General features: G+C 41.8%; 1 protein-coding gene across 2 annotated transcripts; it reads left to right on the top strand.

Annotated features, from left to right (window-relative positions):
• The first annotated feature begins 271 nt into the window (after positions 1–271).
• LOC103363598 (poly(ADP-ribose) glycohydrolase) lies at positions 272–21,802 on the top strand. Of its 2 annotated transcripts, none has more exons than XM_008290428.1 (17): positions 272–344; positions 973–1,061; positions 1,142–1,887; positions 2,452–2,574; positions 2,925–3,011; positions 3,419–3,493; positions 6,923–7,015; positions 7,963–8,117; positions 10,298–10,377; positions 10,465–10,525; positions 10,703–10,778; positions 11,986–12,133; positions 17,036–17,114; positions 17,719–17,827; positions 19,369–19,474; positions 20,589–20,717; positions 20,976–21,802. In XM_008290428.1, exons 2-17 carry the CDS (start codon positions 974–976, stop codon positions 21,149–21,151), a joined length of 2,331 nt encoding a protein of 776 aa, XP_008288650.1. In that variant the 5' UTR covers positions 272–344; position 973; the 3' UTR covers positions 21,152–21,802. The 2 variants fall into 2 exon arrangements, with proteins under 2 accessions (XP_008288650.1, XP_008288649.1); XM_008290427.1 differs by having other exon boundaries at positions 281–874.
• Positions 21,803–22,578: the final 776 nt, after the last annotated feature.

Raw genomic sequence — 22,578 nt, 5'->3', positions numbered from 1 at the left:
ACTACATTTGCTTTAGCGGTAAATGCCCCAACTGACCATTTGTCTTTTCTGCATTAATTTGGGTTGTAAATAAAAAAAAAACATATATTAAAAAAACAACATTTTGTGTGTGTCTGGTTTTTTTTTTTTAGTTTTGCATTTAGTCGACAGCTTTTGAATCAGACTTTCTGCATATTTACACCCAAAATACTTTTCACAATAATCAATGACAAACGTTGAAAATTGATTTTGGAGATATCGCGTTATTTCAGTGGCTACGACGTCACTCGCATGCGGAAGTGTTTTGGCGTCAGACAACGGCGCAGATGAATTGTAGCAACGCTCCAGTGACAGTAAAAACAAAAGTACGATTTTGACAATAACAGACAAGCAACAAATGTTCTTTTAGCACTTTTTGTTTGTCCTTTTTCTAACAGACAGTTGTCACTCTCAACAATACCCGCTCAAGTGTGCAACGCTTTTTAAAAACCTTCTCGTTTGTTTTAACGAGCCGGTGTAGCCCAAAGCTAGTTAGCATGTAAGCTAGCCAATGGGCTCTAGCTGAATAAGTTGTTGGAAGGTAGATGCTCTGTCAAAACTTTGATTACTAACTGCGACTTAAGACAAACGGCTGAGTAATTTGATAGCCAAACAGCCATTTTCCTGCACTACGTACTCAGTAAACGCGTATTGTTTGTGTAACGCTGGTTAATCATTCACTTGTCCAAACTGGGGATTGTTTTCCAAAGCACTGGTATGCGCTTCCGTGAAGTAGTGACTCATGTATGGCTGCGTGCCGGATTTTAAGAATTGTTTACCGACTGAATAGACGACTGCCTAAGAATCAGGTCTGGACAAGTAACACCTCATTCGTGGTTTCTGCTCAAGTTGTACTGTGAGTGCACATATACTGCTCTTTTTGTAGTTGTTTAATTGCCCCTCTGTTATGCTGTCAGTGGACTCGTCTAATGTGTTGCTTTCTTCTTTTCATAGCATGTCTGCACTGACAGATTTAGAACCTTTAGCAAAGAGGCTAAAGGTTGAATCAAATGCCCCAACTTCATCCTCATCCTCGCACGAAGGTAAAGTGTCTATTTGGAGTACATGGCAAGTTTTTGGCTTCACATTTTATATCCCCATTAATATATATATTGTTTTTCAGGTCCATCTCAATGCAGTCAGAGCACAGGTGATGAGACTGTCGATCAAGGACGAAGGGAAAACAAAACAGAAGCAAAGATGGATGCACAGCCAAAGCCTAGAGAAGAGGGCTTGGGACGTGTAAAGATAAAAGGCTCCCTTCAAAGAACTGGTCCCAGAAAGCAAGAACAGCCCAAATATTCTCTTGAACGGTGGTTGGTTAAGCCGGCAAAAAACCCAAGTACAGCTGACGTGTGCCAAATCCAAGAGGATGTAGAAATGACTGACGCTGGTGGCGTTCAAAGCACCTCAGCTCAGTCTGCAGATTGCAAAATTGCTGAGCACCCTCCTGTCTCTGACACAGATGAAGAAACCCAACCCTTGACACCACAAGACCTGGATCCAGACTATCCTGTGTCACCAGCTTCCCAGGATTCAGCAGGGAGCGAGCCTACGCAGACATCGTCCCGTAATGAGAGTGGATCAGAAAAACAAGAAACGGAAACATACCCAGAAAGCTCAAAAGGCTCCGTCAAACACAGTGCAAAAATAACAGACTTCTTTTCAGGGATGCCATCACCAGCGTTGCCTTTTAGACGAGGCAAATCAAACAGGTTTCCACAGAAACAAGATCCAGACAAGACAGCTGCCTCCAGTGATGTCAAATGGCTGGGCACGCCAATCAGCGAGCTGAAGAGAATGCCTGAATGTGGTGCACCGCTTCCTCGGCTGAAGGATGTTCCTGGACAGCACACTGTGATGATAAGGGTTAGAGCTGTTCTGTCCTCTGTGTACAAATCACAGCACAGTGTTCGTTTCAATCAATTCATAGTCTTGTAAAGGACTAAATGAACACCTTCATATAATATTTTTAAGAGTAGTTTGTGTCAGATTCACACAAAGTTTTAGCACTTCTTTGTGTTGTTCAGATGAAGGCCTAATGTTTTAACAGGATACTATCACTGCACTCGGACTGTTTCCTGATCGTCTTAGACTTACATCAATGCACTGAGATGTATGCAGTATTAGGACTTTGTTTACAGTAGTATTTTCCCATGTGTGAATCCAATATTTTAATGCCAATTTGAAATGAGATGGAATCACAAAGAAAAGGGAAAGCTTTAGACGCATGTAATCTAATGTTTCTGAACTTTATCACAGCAATTGTTTTTCTATGAAATAATGTCTTTTGTGATGGTTTTCAGAATAATTTTTATGCATGTAAGGGCAACATGTTAATAAACAATATTTAATATGTCAGCTGACTATTCGACAGATTTGTATTTTTGGTATCACATGTACTAATACCATATTTTATCTTCCTATTCATAGACAGACCTTCTTCAGAAGGGTAAAGTTCCCGTTCCACATCCTACCATGTTTAGGGATACCTGGGATGATGTCCACGTCAAGATGCCGTGTTCCAGCAGTAACTTGTTTCCTGTGCAAGATGAGGTACCTGATCAAGTGTTTATACACCCGACTATTGTCGGTATAAAAAATGATTGTAGTTAAATATGGATCATGTGAATAGTGCCATCATGCTGCACAGCTGACTGAAGACAGATAAAGCAGATACAGTCAAGTAGCATGTTAGGATGATTTATAATTTCAAAATGTTACTTATTTTAAGCACGCCACTGAGAAGTTCATTTTTTATGTCTGTGTTTGTGCATAGCACCATTGTGATGACGTACAATTGCAAAAAAAAAAGTGCGAAACAACACAGTATTATTATTTTTTGCACATTAAAAGCTGAACTGAAGTCATCCAGCAGAATTCTAACCAAAGTTTTGCTTCCACAGGAAACACGAGAGCTGAAGAATAAGAGTCGATGGGAGCTGATCAAAGAAACTTTAAACACGCAGTTTACAAATCCTCTTGAGTTAAAGGCAAGTATTGCATCTTCATGCTCTTATTGGCAAAGCCTCAGGCATGTTTGGAGAAAAAAAAACACTCTTCTTTGAATAATAACTTTTTTTTGACATAATTAAACATTTCCCTGTCAGAAGATTTGTAGAAAAAATGAAAATTAAAGATCCAAAAGGATTAACAACAACCACAACACGTTTTTGAGTGCAGAGGATGTGACACCACTGTCTGTAGCTGTTGTTACCAGATTCAGCCAGAAGATGGCATCATGGGCCCATAAACTGAGAGGCACACTGTCTTATAACATAGATATTTGGACAATTGGTTGTTTTTTATGCACACAGATTAGGTATTGTGACTTAAATGGTGATTCATATTAACTTTGCTTGTAGCTGTAACTTATGAATTTTTTTTGTGTGTGTTACAGAATGCAGTATTAAAATACAGCGCCTCACATGCAAAGAAATGGGACTTCACAGCATTGCATTTGTACTGCACTAAGGTAAACAATTTATCTGTTAATCTGTTATGATTACTGATTAGTTTTTGTGGAGCCTAATGATCCCAGACATAGTGAATGAAGTTTGTTTTGTTGAAAAAAAAAAATCGTCCCTGGCGGTGTTGTTGAATTATTACTGGCATGCAGGCATGTAAACACAGAGGAGCACACATGTTGAATATGTCAAAGGAGTAGCTGTAGACTAATGAAACATCAGCTGTCCAATCATGGCGTTTAATTGCCAAGCAGAAGGTACTGTCAGCTAGTGTTGCTGCTCCTCATTAGCACGCTATATAAACAGTATTGGATGGAGTTGTGAGTCGACACAACTGTTAACTTCATAGCTCCATATGCAGGAAGTAATTGCCGCACCTGTGCAGCCATTTTTCTTGTCTTTATTTCTCTCCTGCTTGAAAAAACAAATTCCTATATTTCCTCCAGTAACACGGGCCTGTCGTGAAGAGTGATCGTGATTTTCTGAAGCAATATTTTTAGTGCAGAGCTGAAGCAGTTTTGTAAAGAAGAATGGTCCTAAATCCGCACCTACTGGAAACACTTGTTTGTGGCTTCTGTTAGCAAGAGAGGTTTGACCAGTTATTAGCGTTGACTTTCCACCAACTCTAGGAATGTTTGATCACTGGGTGTGTGTAATAAAGACATAAAAGCTTCTAATTGTTTCGCTATAGCCGTGACTTAGATAAACATCAGACCACATTTTTAAGCAGAAGTACTTTCAAACGCTTCACGTAGCTTTTCATGCCATCATAAATACATGGGCTGCTGGAGGAAAGTTGTGTAGGACGTAGATTCTTGGAAAAGGCTTGTTCTGTATAGAATGTGATTAATTTGTGCATGTTTTAAGGTGTTTTTTTAAATGTCGCTAGCTCATGAATTTAATGAATCCAAGACTAAAGTAAGCCCAAGTCGTCTCATGATAGTCAGAGCACTGCTGGTTCATCGGTCGTTGCTCAGAGTTGTCGGCGTCTTCTCCGGCCTTGTTTGGAGGCCATCCATCATCTGTTGTCTTAATGCATTCTGCGTCATCCTGTGTACAGAATCAGAGAGGGCTGTACTATTGTCTGGCTGGTGAAGGGGATGGGGATATTCCATTTGGAGAGATGGCTGTGTTTTGACACGAGTGTTTGATATAAGAGGTGCAGAGCCTGTAGGACTAGACAAGTAATAGACTTTATTTTCTTTTGTGGTAAGGGAGAGCTCGCCCGCCCTGTACTTCGTGGCATCTAGAATACACCAGCGACATGTTTTGATGATATCTCGCATTTCACGTGGAAAAAAAAAAAATACATGTAAGGTCTTTTTCATGAATGTCAGTATGCCATATGTGTTTCTGTCATTTTGCAGAAGAACAGTAATGGATTTTACAGTGGGGGAGAATGTCGCAGCCCTGTACAGGCAAAGTGGTTGTCTGGAGAAATAATTTAATCTTTTTGCCAAAAGGTCACATTTAGTAACTTGTCAGGAAGGAAAATGGCTGAAATTACATCTAAAGAATGCTTTACCCCGGCTTCCTACTGTCACATCGATAGTGTGCTGTGTATATTTCATAAATTATGTTATAAAAGGAAAACCTGCAAATCTCAATATGCTGAGAGACTTTAGCCAAAGGCACAATTTTGTGGCTGCAGCTGGTTTTGGATTGTTTGCTGGAAATGTTAAAATAGAGTTGAAGTGAGATGCCGAATAAATTGTGGATAACGGCGTTTCATCAATCACTGTTTTGCTGATTAAAGCGAAGATGGGATGTCAGTATCGCCCATGATTGGTTGCTCTGTGAGAGCACCGTGTGTGTATTTGACTGTTAAATTGTAAAAATCCGCTGTAATTGGGTGTCATGTTGGACAACTTTTTACAGCTGCGTAAATGTCACTGTTGCTCAGACAAAATACGTTTGCTTCATTTATGTCGTTGCAGAGTTGACACACGTACGCGGCGCCTCGTATCGAACTTTTATTGCATCTGTGCCTTGCAGAAGCTACTCGGAGCTTTCCTGTGTCACAAAGCTGTTTTATTGGTCTGATATGCTGAAGGGGAAGCAGACACCAGTAGCTTTAACATATTGATTAAATAGTCTCATGTGGAAAAATAAAAACAATTGCAGAGGACAGCTTTCATGGACTTCCAGTTTTCCAAAAGGCAAACGCTGCGATGTAATGTACCCCATTTTTTACTCTGTTGCTCCTCCCGTGCCGGTTTGAAGCCGAGTGTCAGAGAAAAGTGAACATGAATGGCATGGAGTGACGGGCCGGGCTCCTTCATTGAATATTCATCTCACCACGAATAGCTCATGAATAACTGAATAGCTGCTGACGGACAGCATCGGTTTTGTTCATTTCTCTTTCACCAGCTCAACCGCTGCTGTATTTACAGTCATGGGCACACAAGTGTTTTATTTTAACACGGTCACATGTCCACAGACTCAGTCAAGCAGATTGCTTCGCCGCCTGCACCTGTGGGGAATAGGAACATGAGTGTGAGGTGTTGTGTTAAATCCGTACGGGAGCTCTGGCTTCTCAGCCGCTCACGCCCCTGCATCCTGCTTAATGGCTTTGTCAGTTTGGGTGTGATGTACAGACCCGTATCAAGTCATACGGAGAGTTAGTTCAGCTGATTTGATGCACTGTCTTGCGCTGATTTAAAGAGCTCGCCTCAAACTACCTCAGCTATATCTACTGTCTCCCCCTGTCAGCCGCCGTCATTTATTACGCCCGTAGGAGCAGTTTATGATGTCAGCCAGGTCATTACTTATGACAGTGTTTAGTCAGGCTTCCTTTGCCATAATATAAATGTCCCGGGCTAAATTACCAGTCAAGGCTCTTTGTCCTGGGAACACACTGTCCTTTCTATTTCAAACACTCGGCCATTTGCATCTCTTCCAGGAAGACTGTTTAATCAGTTGGCATGGCGGTGCAACCTTGATGAAATTGCAATGTGATTGATCATTCTGACATTTTGCAGCCAATATGGGTGTAAATACGGGTAGTATATAATGTCTGTTGTCTCTAGGATTCCTAAGTGTTGTGTGGTCATGGTTGGTGGGTGCGTTACATGAATGTGTGGTTGTGCTGATATTATTGTAGATGAACAGAAAGCCAGATGTATTTTAATAATATTAAGCCATTTATTTCACATTCCCTTTGAAATATCTAAAGTGAGAGAACAGTCTGCCACACAGGCTATCAGTTTTCACCAGCTATTTCTATCTGCATGCACAATATTATCCTGCATTTTCAATATTTCAGCAGCATTTGTTTTCCTGTCAAATTGTACATAAGGTCCCAACATTCTAGTGTGGATCAGAGCTGTGAATTTTATCTGTTTGTCTCAAACTAATCAGCTCAAACAGCTAATAATGTCACAGCTGAGTCTTGTGGCAAATAAACAAACATAAACAGATCTCTTGCTCTCTCCAAGGTCCTGGAGCCTGATGCTGCCGAACATCTGTTTGACTCCCTGCTGCCAGACATGGTGCAATTAGCACTGAGAGCATCTGAGCTCTGCACCAAGGTAACACCCATCACTAACCAACGGACACTGACTCACTGGTCCGTGACATAGTAGATCAGCCCCGCAGGTTGATCCCAAAGGTCACGGCGTGATAAATAATCTTGTGAAATGGTGGTAAAAACGGTGAGGTCAAGGCACGTAGCTATTGATGGTCATTTGTCAGATGTTTTATCATCCTCTTGGTCATCTGGATGGCCGGCGTGTACACGATGAAGAACAATGTGTGTCTGTGGCCAGAAAAAGGCTCATTAATGAGGTTTTTGTGTGTTCGTTTGGCCAAGCAGCAGTTTATTATACATTTTGATTTGGCTCCTTGTGTTAATTTTATTTCTGATTTGATTAACTTAACAAGCAAAAACAAATAAAAACATTTTCCAAACAGATTCATCATATAAATGATATTCATGGTCACATGTGGTAAACTCAGTGTTGTTGGCCGTCAACGTGTGAGTAGAAAATACTGTTTTGTGTTGCATTGTAAGATCTCTGTCGCATTTAATCATCTGTGTAACTCGTTATATTGAAGGAGATTACAATTTTCTATTATTTAAAGGATAGAAAACTGTCCACAAATATGTCTGTTGGTAATATAATTGATTCTTACTAAAGGAAACTGAATGAATTGTTGTTCCTAAACTGGCCATTTTCAAATATTTTAGCAACGCAACTTGTAGCTACAGTCATTTTTCCCTCTTGTCCTGTAGTATTAACGTGACAGACTCCCTGCATTGCTTTGCGTCGTTTGTTTACGAACTCACGACCCCGACAGTACGTCCCGTGTGCATGAGCATGAATAGACCTTGATTATAATTGTAACGGCTGATTCAAGAAGGACAGAGTGGCGGCAAATTATTACATTTGTGCGGCATACTTCAATGAGTTGTTTGGTAAATTGACAAAACAAATGATTTTGACCTTCCTCAGCTGTACCTCTGTTCCTCCTCCAGCCGATACCCCTCCTCAAGGAAGGCACGAACCACTCCATCACCATGTCTCAGGAGCAGGTGGCCTGTCTGCTCGCCAACGCCTTCTTCTGCACCTTCCCCCGACGCAACTCCAGAAGGACTGAGTACTGCAACTACCCAGACATCAACTTTTTCAGGTAATCGAGGAATCTGGAGCCGTGACTCACGATGTTTGAAGTTACATAATCGAGTTGTAAATTATGCTGCCGTGACAACTAGCTCCGTTTCCATGAGGGGGCACTACTGTATATGCTTTTCTCGCTAATCATTTCATCTTCTGGCTGGACGTGGAAGCGTATAACATCTACACTGTAAATGTCTTGTCTTAGGCCCGCTCAACCTGCCAAAACCTTGCGTTTCAATTTATTAGTAGAGTTGCAGGATAAGTTGTAAACCAGAATGTCTTTAGAACGCCAGGTACAACTCATTGAGAAAAGGGCAAACTGAGCAGGTACATGCCGTTGTTAAACTGCTAAACATTTCTTAACTTATTTTGCATTAATGCCACAGTTGTGTCGTCTTTCTCCTGCACTTGTGGTCTTCACCGGAACACCTTTCTTTATCTCTAGTTAAATCCAACCCCGTTTACTTCAAAAAGCATTGAATATGACAAAGCAGCACGGTATCTCCTTAATCCCCGCATACATTCCCTGTGGAGATTGTCTGGGTGGTGTAATGTAAAATCAGTCTGCAAATCACTGCTCAGTCATGTCCCCCATCTCTGTTGGCATCACTCTGTAATTACCTAAATGGAGGAGGAAATTAGATTAACATTGACTCAGATGGCTGCGTTTGACAATACAGAAAGCCATCGGCTATTTTGCAGAAGGCAGTAAAAGAGTTCAGTTTCATCAGAATTTCATTCAAATGAAGGTTTTGTTGTAATTTCAAAGGACAGCCATTATATCATCTTTTTGTTTCCTCCCTAAAAATGTCACCAGTGGTCATACCACCAGATAGTAAATGCTTTGACCTTTGGTTTTCCTTTTTAAAATCATGGATATATTTTTATTTTATTATTTTTGGGAAGAAGATGTGTTGGGTCCAAACTCATTTTTATTTCCCGATAAGACTCACAGAATGGATATAGGAAATAAAAAGCTTATTATCTGTGGACGCTCTTTTATCTCAGCGCAGACTTTTTATTTGCATTGAGATGAAAGTGACTATTAAAACTGTTTTTTTAAAAACATTGGCTCTGCTATTCAAAGTATTCTTCAGCCAGCCTTCTGTATTATTTTTCCCTAAAGTGCAGTTAACTCAGAGTTTCCAGACTAATTTTCTCATTTTTTAAAAGAAACGTTTGTTTTGCTGATGATGCAGAAACCTCGTGTATTTACATCTACGCCTTTTTTTTTCTTCTCTGAGTTACATCAAAGCAGTCTGCACATCTGTAGGAGGCATTTGATGTTATATAATTGTGTGTTAATTCTCTGCTCCCTAAAGACCGTATTGTTACTAAAAGGCTACTCTCACTAGTCAAAGACGTTTCCCCACCCCGAGGACTACAAGAGGCATGATTGCTTCTAGGGGCCACTCTGACAAAAAAAAAAAAGAGGAAATGAATGTTGGAGTTGACTTCGATGAATGACTTTCTCAGCCCCTGAAGGGCTTTCAGTGCATCAAGCTTTTGTCATGATTTCGTTTCCTTCACATGAAATTTCTCCCTTTTTTTTGTTGTGGCATGTGAGGCTGGCTGTGGGCTTCTTTACAGAGTTTGCTTGAGAGGGCGATGGTGGGCTTAATGCTCAAAGTGCATTCAAACCCATCCACTGCACCTGACTGCAAGCAGCTTTGTGTGTGATTGTGTGCGTTAGGTTCCAGGGGGGATTGACCCTTTGCCTCCTGAGGACTCTGTTGCTTAAAAGGGACACAGGACTTCTTAATGTATCCCCAAAGAGGGAGCCCTGTATCCTTCTCTCATCCTTTTTTTTGTGTGAGTGCTGTGAAGTGGCACATGAGTGTTGCTCTGTGATGGCAGGCCCGGGGCAACTCCGTTGTCGTAACAGTGAAGGAGCTCCTACATAATCGGATAGTGACTGAAAAGGAGGCTGAGTGAGAGATGAACTAATTCATATCAAAAGTTAAAGCATGACTGAACTCACATGGCTGAAGTGGAGGTTGTGTGTCTTTACAGCACTGCTCATACAGAGTGCAATCTTTCCTGGTCCTGGTTTTATATTTTATTGATTGTGAGAGTTGGTGCTTGTCTGAGATGCCGTGTGTAAAAAGGAAGCTTTTCATTTTTGTGAAATTAGCATAAAATGTCATATACCAGCAATTACTGAATGAAATTCATCTTTTTTTTTGCCTGCAGGCTGTTTGAAGGATCCTCTTCAAGGAAGATTGAGAAGCTGAAAACCCTGTTGTGGTATTTTCAAAGTGTCACTGAGCAAAGTAGGTGATCAGGTTTTCTCTTCATGATTAAACTAGAAATTAAAAGTAACGCAGATACAAAACTTATTTTACCTTTTTGTCTTTTAGAGCCTACTGGACTTGTAACATTCACCCGCAAAGGGTTGGATAAACCGCTCAACTGGAAAAGGTCTGGTATTTTTTACTCAATAAAAAACATTCTCATTATAGTCGAAGGAAAAAGTGTGTTGTTTATTTCTTCCAAGAAGTCTTGCACTCCGTTAAATCCAACGGGCTGTTTGGAAGCAAGCAAAGATTCATCATCTTAATCACAGTCGATAACTGGAAAACCATCTTTGTGTTTCAGCTCGCAGACTCGGCTCTCAAAGCTCCACATTACTTGTGAAGGGACCATTGAGGATGATGGTCATGGAATGCTTCAGGTGAGACGCAGAGGAGGAGCCTTGAGTATTGTTCCCTTCTGTGGGAACGATAACAAGATGGTGCGCTTTATAGGGGCTTTAATTTGCAGAGTCTTCTTTTGCTCAGAGGAGCTGTTAGTTTGAAAGATGTTCCTTCTTGTGCTTGCTTTCCCTTCCCTTCCCTTCCTTCTCCCCCCCTTTCTGTTGTAGTCAGTCACTGAGGCGCCTCGTTCTGGAGTCTTCCACCCAGAATGCTTACTACTGCTGAAAAGGCCTTTGAGGGAGGCTGTGACACGTCGGAGGCAGAGTGTGCTGGGACCGGGGTCGAGGCCTCTGAGCCTCCCCCTGCTCTCTGTGTCGGCCATGCTTCCTGTACACTGTCAGGACGGCCCGCTCTGGCTTTCACCTTTTGTTTGCCTCCGCTTGCCACAAACTGACAGTTGATGTGCACACATGACCAGCTCCGGGGCACGCCGCAGCTCCGATTGATGGATGCTCTGCTGCGGCGGGGGGGCGGTGGTGGGGCGCTGACAGCTTGTCAAAGCAGACTTTGGAGGCTGGCTCGCTGTCCCAGAGTTGAGTGACCAGTTTGGGGAGATCTGCTCTCAGGCTGCTGCTCGCCCTTTTGCAGCTTCTTCCGGGGGTTGCGAGGGGTTTGGTCTGGGCTGTCTACAGGCCAATGAGCAACAACTGTCAGTCCTGAAATTGTACGATTATATGTTCCACATGGCTGCTTTTCTACCTGTGTCTGTCTGAGCTGAAACAATGAGATGTGTATTTTCTTTTGAATTGTAAAAAGACCGAAATAGAAAGAAAATCAATTCAGCAGCATGTTATGACTGGAGGAAGATGTTTACTTCGGACTGCAGGACTTCTCTTTTGATTTGATATTTGCTGCTGGCAGCCGCACACCTACATGCTGCTTGTGGGGAGAGCTCATTTTGGCATGGGGGACAAATGTCTGAGTAATGCCAGCACCTCAGGCTACCTTCCCAATCAGCTTGTCAGGGATTCTGTCACAAATAAAAGAAAAAGGGCGGAGATCATTTCATGAGGTGTTTTCCTCCTGTTGTCCAAGTTTAGGGGGCTGCACATTTCAGCATCTGAGAAAATGTTATTTAAATACATTGTTTGGCTTTATAAGAATATGTGCATTTAAAAAAAAATCAATTGATGCTACAAGAGCACAGGTGTTCCATATTCATCAACCATCCGTCTTGATTTGCAGGTGGATTTCGCCAATCAGTTTGTCGGGGGAGGGGTCACCAGCTCCGGTCTGGTTCAAGAGGAAATCCGTTTTCTTATTAACCCGGAGCTAATTGTTTCTCGTCTCTTCACCGAAGCCCTGGATCATAATGAATGTCTGATCATCACAGGTGAGCAGTAACAAACCCTCCTACGCCTTGTTAAACAATCATTTCCACTAAAGAAATCCTGCTGTTCAATTATTCATGACTTAGGCCTTTGGTCCAGGTCGGATCGATGATGCTCGGGGTTCGCTCTTCTCGTGCTCATCTTTTAATTTGACCAAAGAAACATAATGTGTATTAGTAGTCAGACAGCACTGCACAGTTTCAAATCACGCCATTCTGACTCTGCAAGAGGTTAAAAGAGATTTGTAGAAATTGCCCAGTTTTCTGAATCTGTCCTTGTCACGTTTCCTTTTGATTGGCTGCAAAGGGTGGACTCTGGAGTTAGAGACCAGGGTGCCCTGATTGCTCTGTTGGCTCTTCCTGTTGATTAATTCCCACTGACTCTACTTCTGAACTGAGTGTTTGCTACAAACAAGGCTGGGACAAGCCAGCAGAGCCCATAACAGGAGCTAGACGGAAGGAGTCCCAGCAGGAGGCTGATGGCTCCTGTCTGGTTTTTCACTGTTTTTTTTTGTTGTTGTTGTTGTTCTTTATCTGTCTCACACTGTTTGTCCAGAGTGTTGTAGCTGCTTGATCGTGTTTGATGAAGGAGGTTTGACGACCAGGCTAAAATAGTAACAGCCAGTCAAAACAAAACAAGAAACCTGAACAAATCCAGTGGTTAGAAATCAATTTGCAAATTTTACAACTGGGCTACTAGGAAATTACCACTTCTAGGAAAAACAATCCAGTGAGCTCGTAACAAGAAATCCACGTTTTAATACACGCTACATGAATCAAATAGGCTACGACTGAACATGTTTTGTGTTCTTCTCGCTCTATATGCAAGTGATTGTGAACCAAAGTGAGACATTTTTCCTCAGTTTTATTTGTAAAACATTTTTCCCATTAGAGCAGCTACGATAACTGATTACATGTTGGACACACCTGCCAGGTTGATACCAAACCAGTGATTTCGGGGTTTATCTGTGCTCTTTGACTTATTTTCGCTTCATGGTGATGTAGCAGTGAATCAAATCACTAGAAGGCACTACAGTTCCCCTCATCTCCTAGAACCATTTTAGACTCTCTCCGCTCATAGTTTAAATTTTACTGGCCTTAATTTCATTGTTTGGACTCAGCTCTCTCATCTGAACCCAAGTAGTCCAGTTGCACCACTTGCAGACAAAGTTGACCAATTAGTTAAACTATTTCTGTTCCCACAAATATCACTGGTGTTACATTATGCTGTACGATAAACATATTAAAATATATGTCCTCCTATAGATCGTGTATGAGGTCAACCAAATGAAAATACCCAAAAATCAACAAACTGCTTTAATGACCACTTCTGGAAAAAAAAATCAAGTGTCCTTATGATGTATTTTATATGCTGGAAGATAGACTATGATGTAAATATATATAAAAAGCTGTTAAAAGCATGACTTATAGCTGCAGTGTCCCAATGACATGGGTTCAGACAGCCAGGTTTTTACGTAACAAACCTAAGGAACCAATTATGTCCGCTCACAGGGGAAGGGAGGGCTTTCTGGATCAATGGTCTTGTTCAGATTCAGTTTCCGGTGACAGTGAGCAGCAGAATCACGCCAATATTGCACACAATAGTTTCACGGTGTCTGAGCAGAGCTGGTGTGCTTTAAGCTGCAGTAAACGGGGGAGGTGTTGTTGGAGAGAGAGGCGGGGACTTTATGGATCTGCATATTCTAAAGGAAGCAACAGTATGAATACATCTCACAAGAAAGTTGGAAAAAACTTCTACGTATGACATTTTGATGCACAGCGAAGAGGTTTTTTTTGGTGGTTTAATCAATAACCACACTTTACCGCTGCATAACAAGTGGCTTGGTTTAGAACAGGAGCAGAGACGCCGTCCTCCCAACCACCAATCATCCTGCAGCGTAAGAGCTTCTTGCAGAGTCACCTTCAGAATTCTTGCCGGCCATCTCTCCCATGCCTCCACTTACACCACTTAACTTTATTACTGAGCCCCAGAATTAATTATGGCTGGAAGACCTGCCCAAGACCCGCTCCGCTAATGGACTCTCCCATTCCATCATCTTTATTAAACCCCGCCTGTATCTCTTGTTCCCTCACTGTAAAAGTCCGAGCGTTAGCTGCGTCGTGGGCATGTGGTAAATCATATTCCCCCCGTGATGCGCTTTGGCATACAGTGCAGAAGGTAATGGATCTTACCTCTGCTCTGAAATTTGCAAAAGTGCCCAGGCCTAATTGAATTTTCTCTTGATTGCTAGATATGCGGCTGCCACTGGGGCGGTCAAAAGTATAAATAGCACCAAGGAGAAGTCATATGATTCATTGATCGCAGGACTGACCAGAAAACACGTCGCATGCATGATGTAAGCAGGACACAGCGGCGCGGGGAGATCTTCCTCCACTCTGAGTAGTATTTTGTTGCTTGCAGCCTGTTTCGCTGCATCATTTCTGTAGCGTTCCTGCTGTAGACAACCATATTTTCCATATCCTACTATTTTCTGTTTCTTTACATGTAAACGGGCACCTCGACATGGCAATGAGATGCGCTCCTGACCTTTCAGTGTCTGGTCCTCCACAAATACGAGACGCTTTGTTTTGATGTATTTACACATGAATGGAACAACCTTCAAGACATTTTGAATCGTACCTGCTGATATTTTTTGTTTGTTTGTTTGTTATTTAGAAATAGTTTTTAATAACCAGGCACATCTTTTCCTGGCCAAGATTGATCTGTTACACATAACAAATGACAAATGGGTGCATAAAAAATTCATTTTGTTCCCGAAGAATGTTCCTTTCAAATGCAAAAGCAGTTGATCTTAGAGTTTTTCTGGGGAACCAGTAAAGGTCAGTCGTGTGCACAGCTAACACGTCTAGTTCATCTTATTGTGCTTGCATATTTATAATTTCTAACATCATGAAAGTATTGCAAATATTCAAGTAAATCTTTGATCTGATTATTGTGCTCGTAGAACCAGAGCTTTAGTGTGAATGCAAATATCCATTGAACTCCCACGTGGGCGCAAGTTGAGATACAGTCTAAACCAGAAGTTTACATCCGCCCTATAAAAAGACACATAACCTTTTTTTTTTTCTCGCTGTCTGACCAAAATGTACGTGATCAGTAGACTGTAAAAAGCTGCTGCTGTGCTCCAATATTCACTTATAGTATGTTTTGCCATCTTGCTGTATCACCTGTGAATGATTCAACCAAAAAGTTAAATTACCTTTTAGCCCAAAGTAAAATCTGTATCCCAAAATCCAACACCTCCACTGAGGCCTCAGGTATCTCACAAAACCAAGATATCTTTCTACGATGTGGCCCGTCAACCACACAACAGCGCAGATTTACGGCATTAAAAACGATTCTTTTAAAAACCTCTGACCAAAGTGAAGATCTGCGAATCCTCCATTAGTGCATCTGCATGTGGACGTCAATAACCAGTTTCGAAACGTCACTGCCTGCAACAAAATCTGTTCTTTACATCACATCTGCGACCTGTGTTTACATTTGGAACCTCAGAACTGTGTCAGAACTTGTCCAGGCCCAGATACTGCTCCATGTACAAGAACACGGGCGAAGGACGACGTTAGGGACCTTTATTTTCCACCACCTCGCCATTCCATGTCTGAGTTCTCCGTCAAAGACACCGACGCTGGTTTTGGGTCAGACTGGGACGCACTGCCAGCTGGTGGGAGAACTTTGAAATTGTGCTCCGGGAGGAATGGCGTGACAATTTCCGTACGTCCCGGTCATCTTTCCTGTCGTCTGAGTTATTACATCCTCATGTAGAATATGGATGTGCTTAACAACAACGAACTAATGCGGTTGGTGTGGATGAATTCTTTTCTAAAAACGAGGTGGTGTGTACGTTAGTTTTTTTTCTAGATGGAGGGAACAGGATATTCGGTTTTACAAAAACCCTGCTACGTGTGGACGAGGCCTGAGAGTGAAGCTCCTCAGCAGCACAATCTAAACAATCCTTACTTGTTTGTGCTTTTGCAGAAACACGATTGATTCATGATTGCCCACGTAATAGATGTTTGAACCCTTTCTGCTAATCTGTTTTGTTTAAATTCAACTAGAATAGGCACTTCAATTTCTTATTCAGGCAGGAGTTTGCTTATTACTTAAAAAAACAAACAAGAGGCCTGCTGATTAGTAGTGAAATGTCTATCAAGTGAAGAGCACTCCAGAGATCCCCCCTCCTCCCATGTACACCTCCTGAAACCTGCTGACCAAGGCTCCACTAGTAATCATTCGGTTTATTCACTTTGCAGCATGAAGCATCTCCACAAGTGCTCTCGACAGTCAGGTACTAATGAGTGCTAATGAATGGGAAGTTAATTTGCGGCCTCATTTGTTTGACTGTGCAGTCCGCCCTGCTCCCCCCGTTTAGCGGGTGTTGAGTGTTCCCCTGTGGGCCGGCGGTCAGTCGCTGCTCCTCACGTCGTTTCGAGGAGGGGTAATAACTTGACCTTCCTCTTGTCGCAGGCAGCTGCTCCCGGTTCGTTGGGCCAGATTCGCTGCTCACACACCGTCTGAAAAGTGTTATTACAGTGATTTTTAAATAAGTCTCTGTATTTGTTTGAGATTGACTGTTTAGATAATTCGCTTTCTTTGTATTTGCTATTTAATTAATAGAGAATTCTTTGCCATAGAGGTGTGTTTAAGGGCCTGTTGTTAGCTACAGTGCAGCAGAATGTCTCCACCACTAATAGTAATCCAGTGACGGTCATGTCAGAGTTTGTAAATGTCTTTGCTGACGATTACCACAAACTGACACAGATTAACTCGGTGTAATCCTACCTGCTTTTTCAGCTTTGCCTCGTTAACGTAGCTCAAAGGTGTCTTCTATTCTGATAATGTTTAAAAAAATAAAATCTGTATTAATGTGTTGCTCCCTGCAGGAACGCAGCAGTACAGTAAATACACTGGTTACGCACAGACCTACAAGTGGAGCGGCAAACACCAGGACGTAACTCCGAGGTACGTATTGCATCTGCATGAGCTAACATTTGTAAATAAATGCTGTGTTTAACCCCCTTTGTTACAACCGGTTACTCAGATTGGTATGATCTTGGTATGATGAGAATGTTTTATACACTCATGGGTTGACATTTGTGGTTTTTAGTGAAATATCTCACGAGATTTGCATGGATTACCAACACAATTTCTATGGATGTTTGTGTCTCTCTCAGGATGAATTGCAATATTTGCTATTGATCTGCTGACCTTTCATCTAGCGCCATCATCTGGTTAAAAAGTTAGAACACGATTGTGAGCATGTTAGTGTGTTGATATTAGCATTTAGCAGCCTTCGTAGAGCTGCTAGCATGACTGTAAGCTGCAGCGTGTCCGTTTCGTGTTACACCTGGAGGTATCTTCACACTCCTTATATTTCTATTTATTTCTAAACAACTGGAACTAAATTCAGACATTTTATTTTTTTAAGGCTTGTTTTTTTTTTCGGTTTTTTTTGTTTTTTTTTTTTGGGCTTTTTTTTTTTTTGCTTGACCTTGTTGGAATTTTTTGCCCCCTTTTTTTTTGTTGTTGTTGTACTAAAATCACCCCTTTCTTTGATTTGTTTCAGTGACGGCTGGCAGAGGAGATGCACCGAGATCGTGGCCATCGATGCGCTGCAGTTCAGGAGCCATCTTGAACAGTTTCACCCAAACAGAATAAACCGAGAACTTAACAAGGTTATTTTTTAATTTTCTTTCACGCCGTTTATTTCTCTTGGGGCTTTTTCTTGCTCCACTTGTCACCAAACACGAATGTTTTGCATTTAGCGTTTGTGTTTGACACTGGGTTAGATCAGGTTGTGGTTTAAATGAAAAATAACTGAGAAGAAAAACAAAACATTATGTAATCTCAATAGCTATCATGTATTAGCTGTAAATGTTCTTTTCTGTTTTGTTTTATGAGACAGATGAACAGTAATTGCGGGGAAATTCTGCCATTACTCTTTTATGGACTGTTTTTTTTTTTTTATCGCCCGTAGTCACGTCTCTGAAAGAGTTTATGGCCGCAGTATTATCATTTTTAACTTTCACTCCATGTTTGGTTTGCACACGTTTAATGGCCTCGCCGTCAATCCATTTAGTCGCTAATGGAAAAACAGTCTCATCACAAATGTCAGCTGAGACCGCATCGACTCGTGTTTACTTTTCTAAGGGTAAATATATAAATTATGGATCCCAAGTGTCACATGCCTATAATATGCTCTGATAGATGGTTTTATTTGTAGAGAATAAGCATAATCTTATTCATTACATTGATCATTAGGCCCAGAATGAATTTTAATGAGCATAATTGACGTCAGGGCAATTAATCACAGTTATTACATCACAATTATTATTTTTTAAAAAACAGTTGTCCTTCCATATGTGTAATCCTCCCAGAGCAGTCATGTCTATTCGTAATAGAAAATCAAGATGTTGATGTTGTCAAGTCTGCCGTCAGAAAGCATGGAGGAGTTTGACAGCTCTGACAAGGGTGTGAGGAATGCACCAACACAAAGATCAATCCCGCTTCGGATTTTGTTCAGCAAACTGTCATATCTGCCCTTTCACAGGAAGAATTTATGACCGGTCAGGGAGAGGATGGGCACTTACAATTCATTTTCAATATGCACTTCATTTCCTATGTGAAAATGAACGTCCAGGGCTCCCTTCAGATCTTTCATTTAACATGTGCCGCTTTTAGAAATTAGATCTCGTGTCACTTACGACCCACCTGACACATCACGTCAGTCGCACTTATTTGTGCACATGGGTTTAGTCCAATTATTAATATGTAAAATCTATAAGTGAGTGAAGATGGGTGAAGTGTAAAGTAATGTTAGAGAAATATTTTCAGTCAGGCCAACTAGTCCTTATGATGAGTTCAGGGCCTGCAGGAAAATACAATTCGTTAGTTGTTTTCTGCACTCCAAGGTATGCAGATGTTCTGTTAGCCGGGTTTTTTTTTTTATAAAGGATACCAGTGATCTGAAACGATAAAGCAATCCTGAGACCTGTTCCTTAAATACTTCTATGACCTTGCAGCATGTGGCTCAATGTACTTGAGTGCTTTACTTATTATGAGGATTTAAACCCTCCAAACTGATTTCAGACCCATCAGTATTTTCCTACTTTATGTAGTTTGCTTACTACTTGTCATGTGATTTGGAGTTGTGCTTTTCTGTGTCTTTACATTCATTTTCTACCTTCGATATTCTCTTTACTCTGTCTGTACGTAGGCTTATTGTGGCTTCGCACGGCCCGAAGAACAAAGCGAAAACCTTGCGGCCGTGGCGACGGGGAACTGGGGCTGTGGGGTTTTTGGAGGTGACACACGTCTCAAAGGTACGCGCCGACGTAACGCTGCCGTCAGTAGGTCTTGTGTGGAGGGAAAAAAAAGAAAGGATCATCTTGGAGCACTTGGCGACATAATTGGACTCTCTTTCCTGGATATAGCAGAATAAATTTCAGATTGAAAAACTCCAGCAGATCAGTGTGGGCATCCATTTGTCTTCCAGGAATGCGTTCATTTACTTAAGGCCTATTCGTCGCCTTCCTCCTATTGATCAAACGTCAAAGTTAATATGTTTCATTAATAGTGAAATTGATCGCCCGCTTGAGTCCATCAATCTGTTACAGCTTTCCGTCTGTGCCTTGTATCACTGTCACTGAGCTGAGGGGAGAGTTTAAGCTCACCGCTTGCAGTAGTAGCCACTGCTTCCCCCCTCTCTCACTTAGAGCCCCTCTGCTGCTTACAAATATACATACGTCCATGCATATTTATTAATTGGCCATAGCGAGGTACAGCCCTCCATAGGCACAGTCACCCACTGTCTGCTTAATGACATGCCTCCGGGGACGAGCTTTGTAATTCAGATGCCAGGGTTTAGCTTCTGTGGCCTTGCATCACCACCTATATTATCTAATTGCCAGATAATTTCTGAAGGAAGCAGTTTGAACAGAGCAGGGGCAGAGAAACTGCTGAAATGTGGAGATATTCAGCTTAGCCTCCTTTTGAAAATGTTGATTCAGTTCTGCTCATTAACGTGGCAGCGTCCCAACCTTCATTAATCAGCAGACATATTTCCCGTCTCTTAAAATATTCACAGCTCTCCGGGGCCAGACCTGGCCTCCCTTTGTAACTAATCCAGAGTTCTCAGCGGGGGTGAGACCTATTCCCCCCCGATCACTTACGATCAGTGTACAGGCGAAGGCAGGCTGGTGCCACTCAGTTCTAATGGAGACATCAGCTGCTGGATGACTCCTCAGACCTGTTCATTATCTGTTATATTTATATTTATTTAGACACTGAAAAGGTTTGGAAAAACTTTGTGGAAACACACTTTCAGCTTTTGTAGTTTTCTTTTCCAAGTATTAAATCATTTATAGACCCTCGGTCGCTCCATGAAACGTATTTTGTGTCACTGTCGAGGTTTAACGCAGCCTTGTCTTCCTCCAGCTCTGCTCCAGATGCTGGCAGCTGCTGAGGCGGGCCGAGATGTAGCCTATTTCACCTTTGGTGACAGCCAGCTCATGACAGATGTCCACGACATGCACTCTTTCCTCACTAAGAGGAACATCAGTGTTGGTAAAGCATCCTGTCGGCTTTTCGTTTTAATGAAACTGTGTTTATGCCTTTCTTGTTTGCACTTTATCGATTCCGCTCTCAAGGACGTGATGCAAGAAATAATATATTTTCTGCTGCGATTTTGTTGTAAATGATGTGATGAAAGCAGTTCTATGGCTAATTATTGATCCTGAGAGCTTGTCAACATTTTCCTTGCTAGAATATCAGTCCGCTGTGGAGAGTAGACGTTAGACACCATCTCCTTGTCTCCTGTCACAGGGGAGGTGTACGATCTGCTGGGACAGTACTACAGCTCAGAGTGCAAGAGCTGCCTCGGTCGGCGCCCTGACGTCAGCCTCTACTCCTTCATCTACCAACAGGTCAGCTCCTCCCTGGCGCCAGAGGACTCCGACAGGGGCTCGGCCAGACAACACAAACCGTCGGACTGCCGTTAAGGTCAGGTGGCCGATGAGTCACCGTGCCTTCACCTCGGAACTGAAACATTCTCCCTCTGCCTTTAGCTTTATTTTTGAACTAGTTTTTTTGTTCAGCCAACATTTATTAAATTGTGATGGACGTACCAAATGTGGCCTTGACAACTGGCCACCGAAAATAGAAAAAACCCAGCATGCAGATCCTTTTCAGAACCAGCTGAACTGCAGACGGTGGTTAGTTATGACCCTGTCTAGCGCCGCGGTCCAAGCTGTGTTCGTTCTGCTGCAGCTGGTAATACGGCAATAGATTGAGCTTCAATGCGACGCAATTGTGATTTTAATGGTGAAGCAAAGGTTGCCATCCATCTTCTCGGTTTGTCATGTTGCCTTTTTTACACCCACACATATCCAGCCTAATTGAATTGGCTGTCAGAAATCAAGTTAAAGGAAAAGAATAACAAGCGCGGTGTTTGCAGAGCTTGGAGCGGTCTCAGGAAAAGTGGTCGGATGTAAAGAGCAAGCAAATAATCTCCTAACTTCAGCATTTACTGAGTTACAATCACTGGTTGTGGATGCATTTTGAATACATTTCTGCGGGTTCTTTTTTTTTTTGAATATGTGATTGCACTTAAAATATTATTTAGATTTTCTTTCAGTATTTTTTAAACAATCTCTGAACAAAACTGTCATTTCTAAGACTATTTTTTTTCCAAAGTTGGGTTTTTTTTTTCTTGCCGGCTTTTTTTTTTTTTTTTAATTTAATTCGTTTTTAATTGCGTTGGCTTTTTTTTTTAATATTGCATGTGTTTTATCCAACAGCACTATTTAAATGGAGCCACAAATGTCAGTAAAGCGTCTCCGAACAATCAAACGCGGGCTTCTCGGAGGTTACGGGCGAAATGAGTTTCCATACCGCCTTGCCATTTATCTTTCCACAGCTATTGCTTCACCCTTTCACTCACAGTTTAATAAGGTCACACCTTTTATATAAACTGTACATGACACCTCATTAAGTAAAGAGTAGATCATAGAACATCCAGTCAGATGTGGGAGTCGGCCAGCGGCGGGGCTCCTGTGTTATTCTTCTGTCTGTTGGACCAAAGGCAGCTTCTTGTAATTAGGTTTAATTAGGGCTGTCGCCGTCCTAAAATTTAAGTCGACACACAAATAATAGTATTTCTGTCCATGCTGTGCCTCTATCGGTTTTAGATTAGTGGTTTTGATGTGTTTGACAGCCACCTTTTTGCTGTAAATCGAACAAAATCATCTCTTTTTTTTTTTTTTTTTATTTGACTGAAAACCCAAATGTGCCCACGGTGGTGCTGTGGCGTTCTGCTTTGTGACTAAATCTATGTCGGTAGATGCTCATCATAATGCAGTCGGCCCGGAGATGAAGCACCTCGAGATAAACGGTTGATGCCACGAAAGGATGGAAAACAATGGAAATA

This window comes from Stegastes partitus, unplaced genomic scaffold (assembly GCF_000690725.1).
Source record: "Stegastes partitus isolate 25-593 unplaced genomic scaffold, Stegastes_partitus-1.0.2 Scaffold673, whole genome shotgun sequence".
NCBI classification, from domain to species: Eukaryota; Metazoa; Chordata; class Actinopteri; family Pomacentridae; genus Stegastes; species Stegastes partitus.
This window is presented reverse-complemented; position numbering and strand designations above follow the sequence as displayed.

Excerpts from the sequence above, each read along its gene's own strand:
- LOC103363598 (XM_008290427.1), top strand. The coding sequence starts at position 765 with ATGGCTGCGTGCCGGATTTTAAGAATTGTTTACCGACTGAATAGACGA. Across the intron at positions 875-972 it reads GTTTCTGCTCAAGTTGTACT|CATGTCTGCACTGACAGATT; the intron begins GTGAGTGCACAT and ends TTCTTTTCATAG. Across the intron at positions 17,115-17,718 it reads CACCAGGACGTAACTCCGAG|TGACGGCTGGCAGAGGAGAT; the intron begins GTACGTATTGCA and ends GATTTGTTTCAG.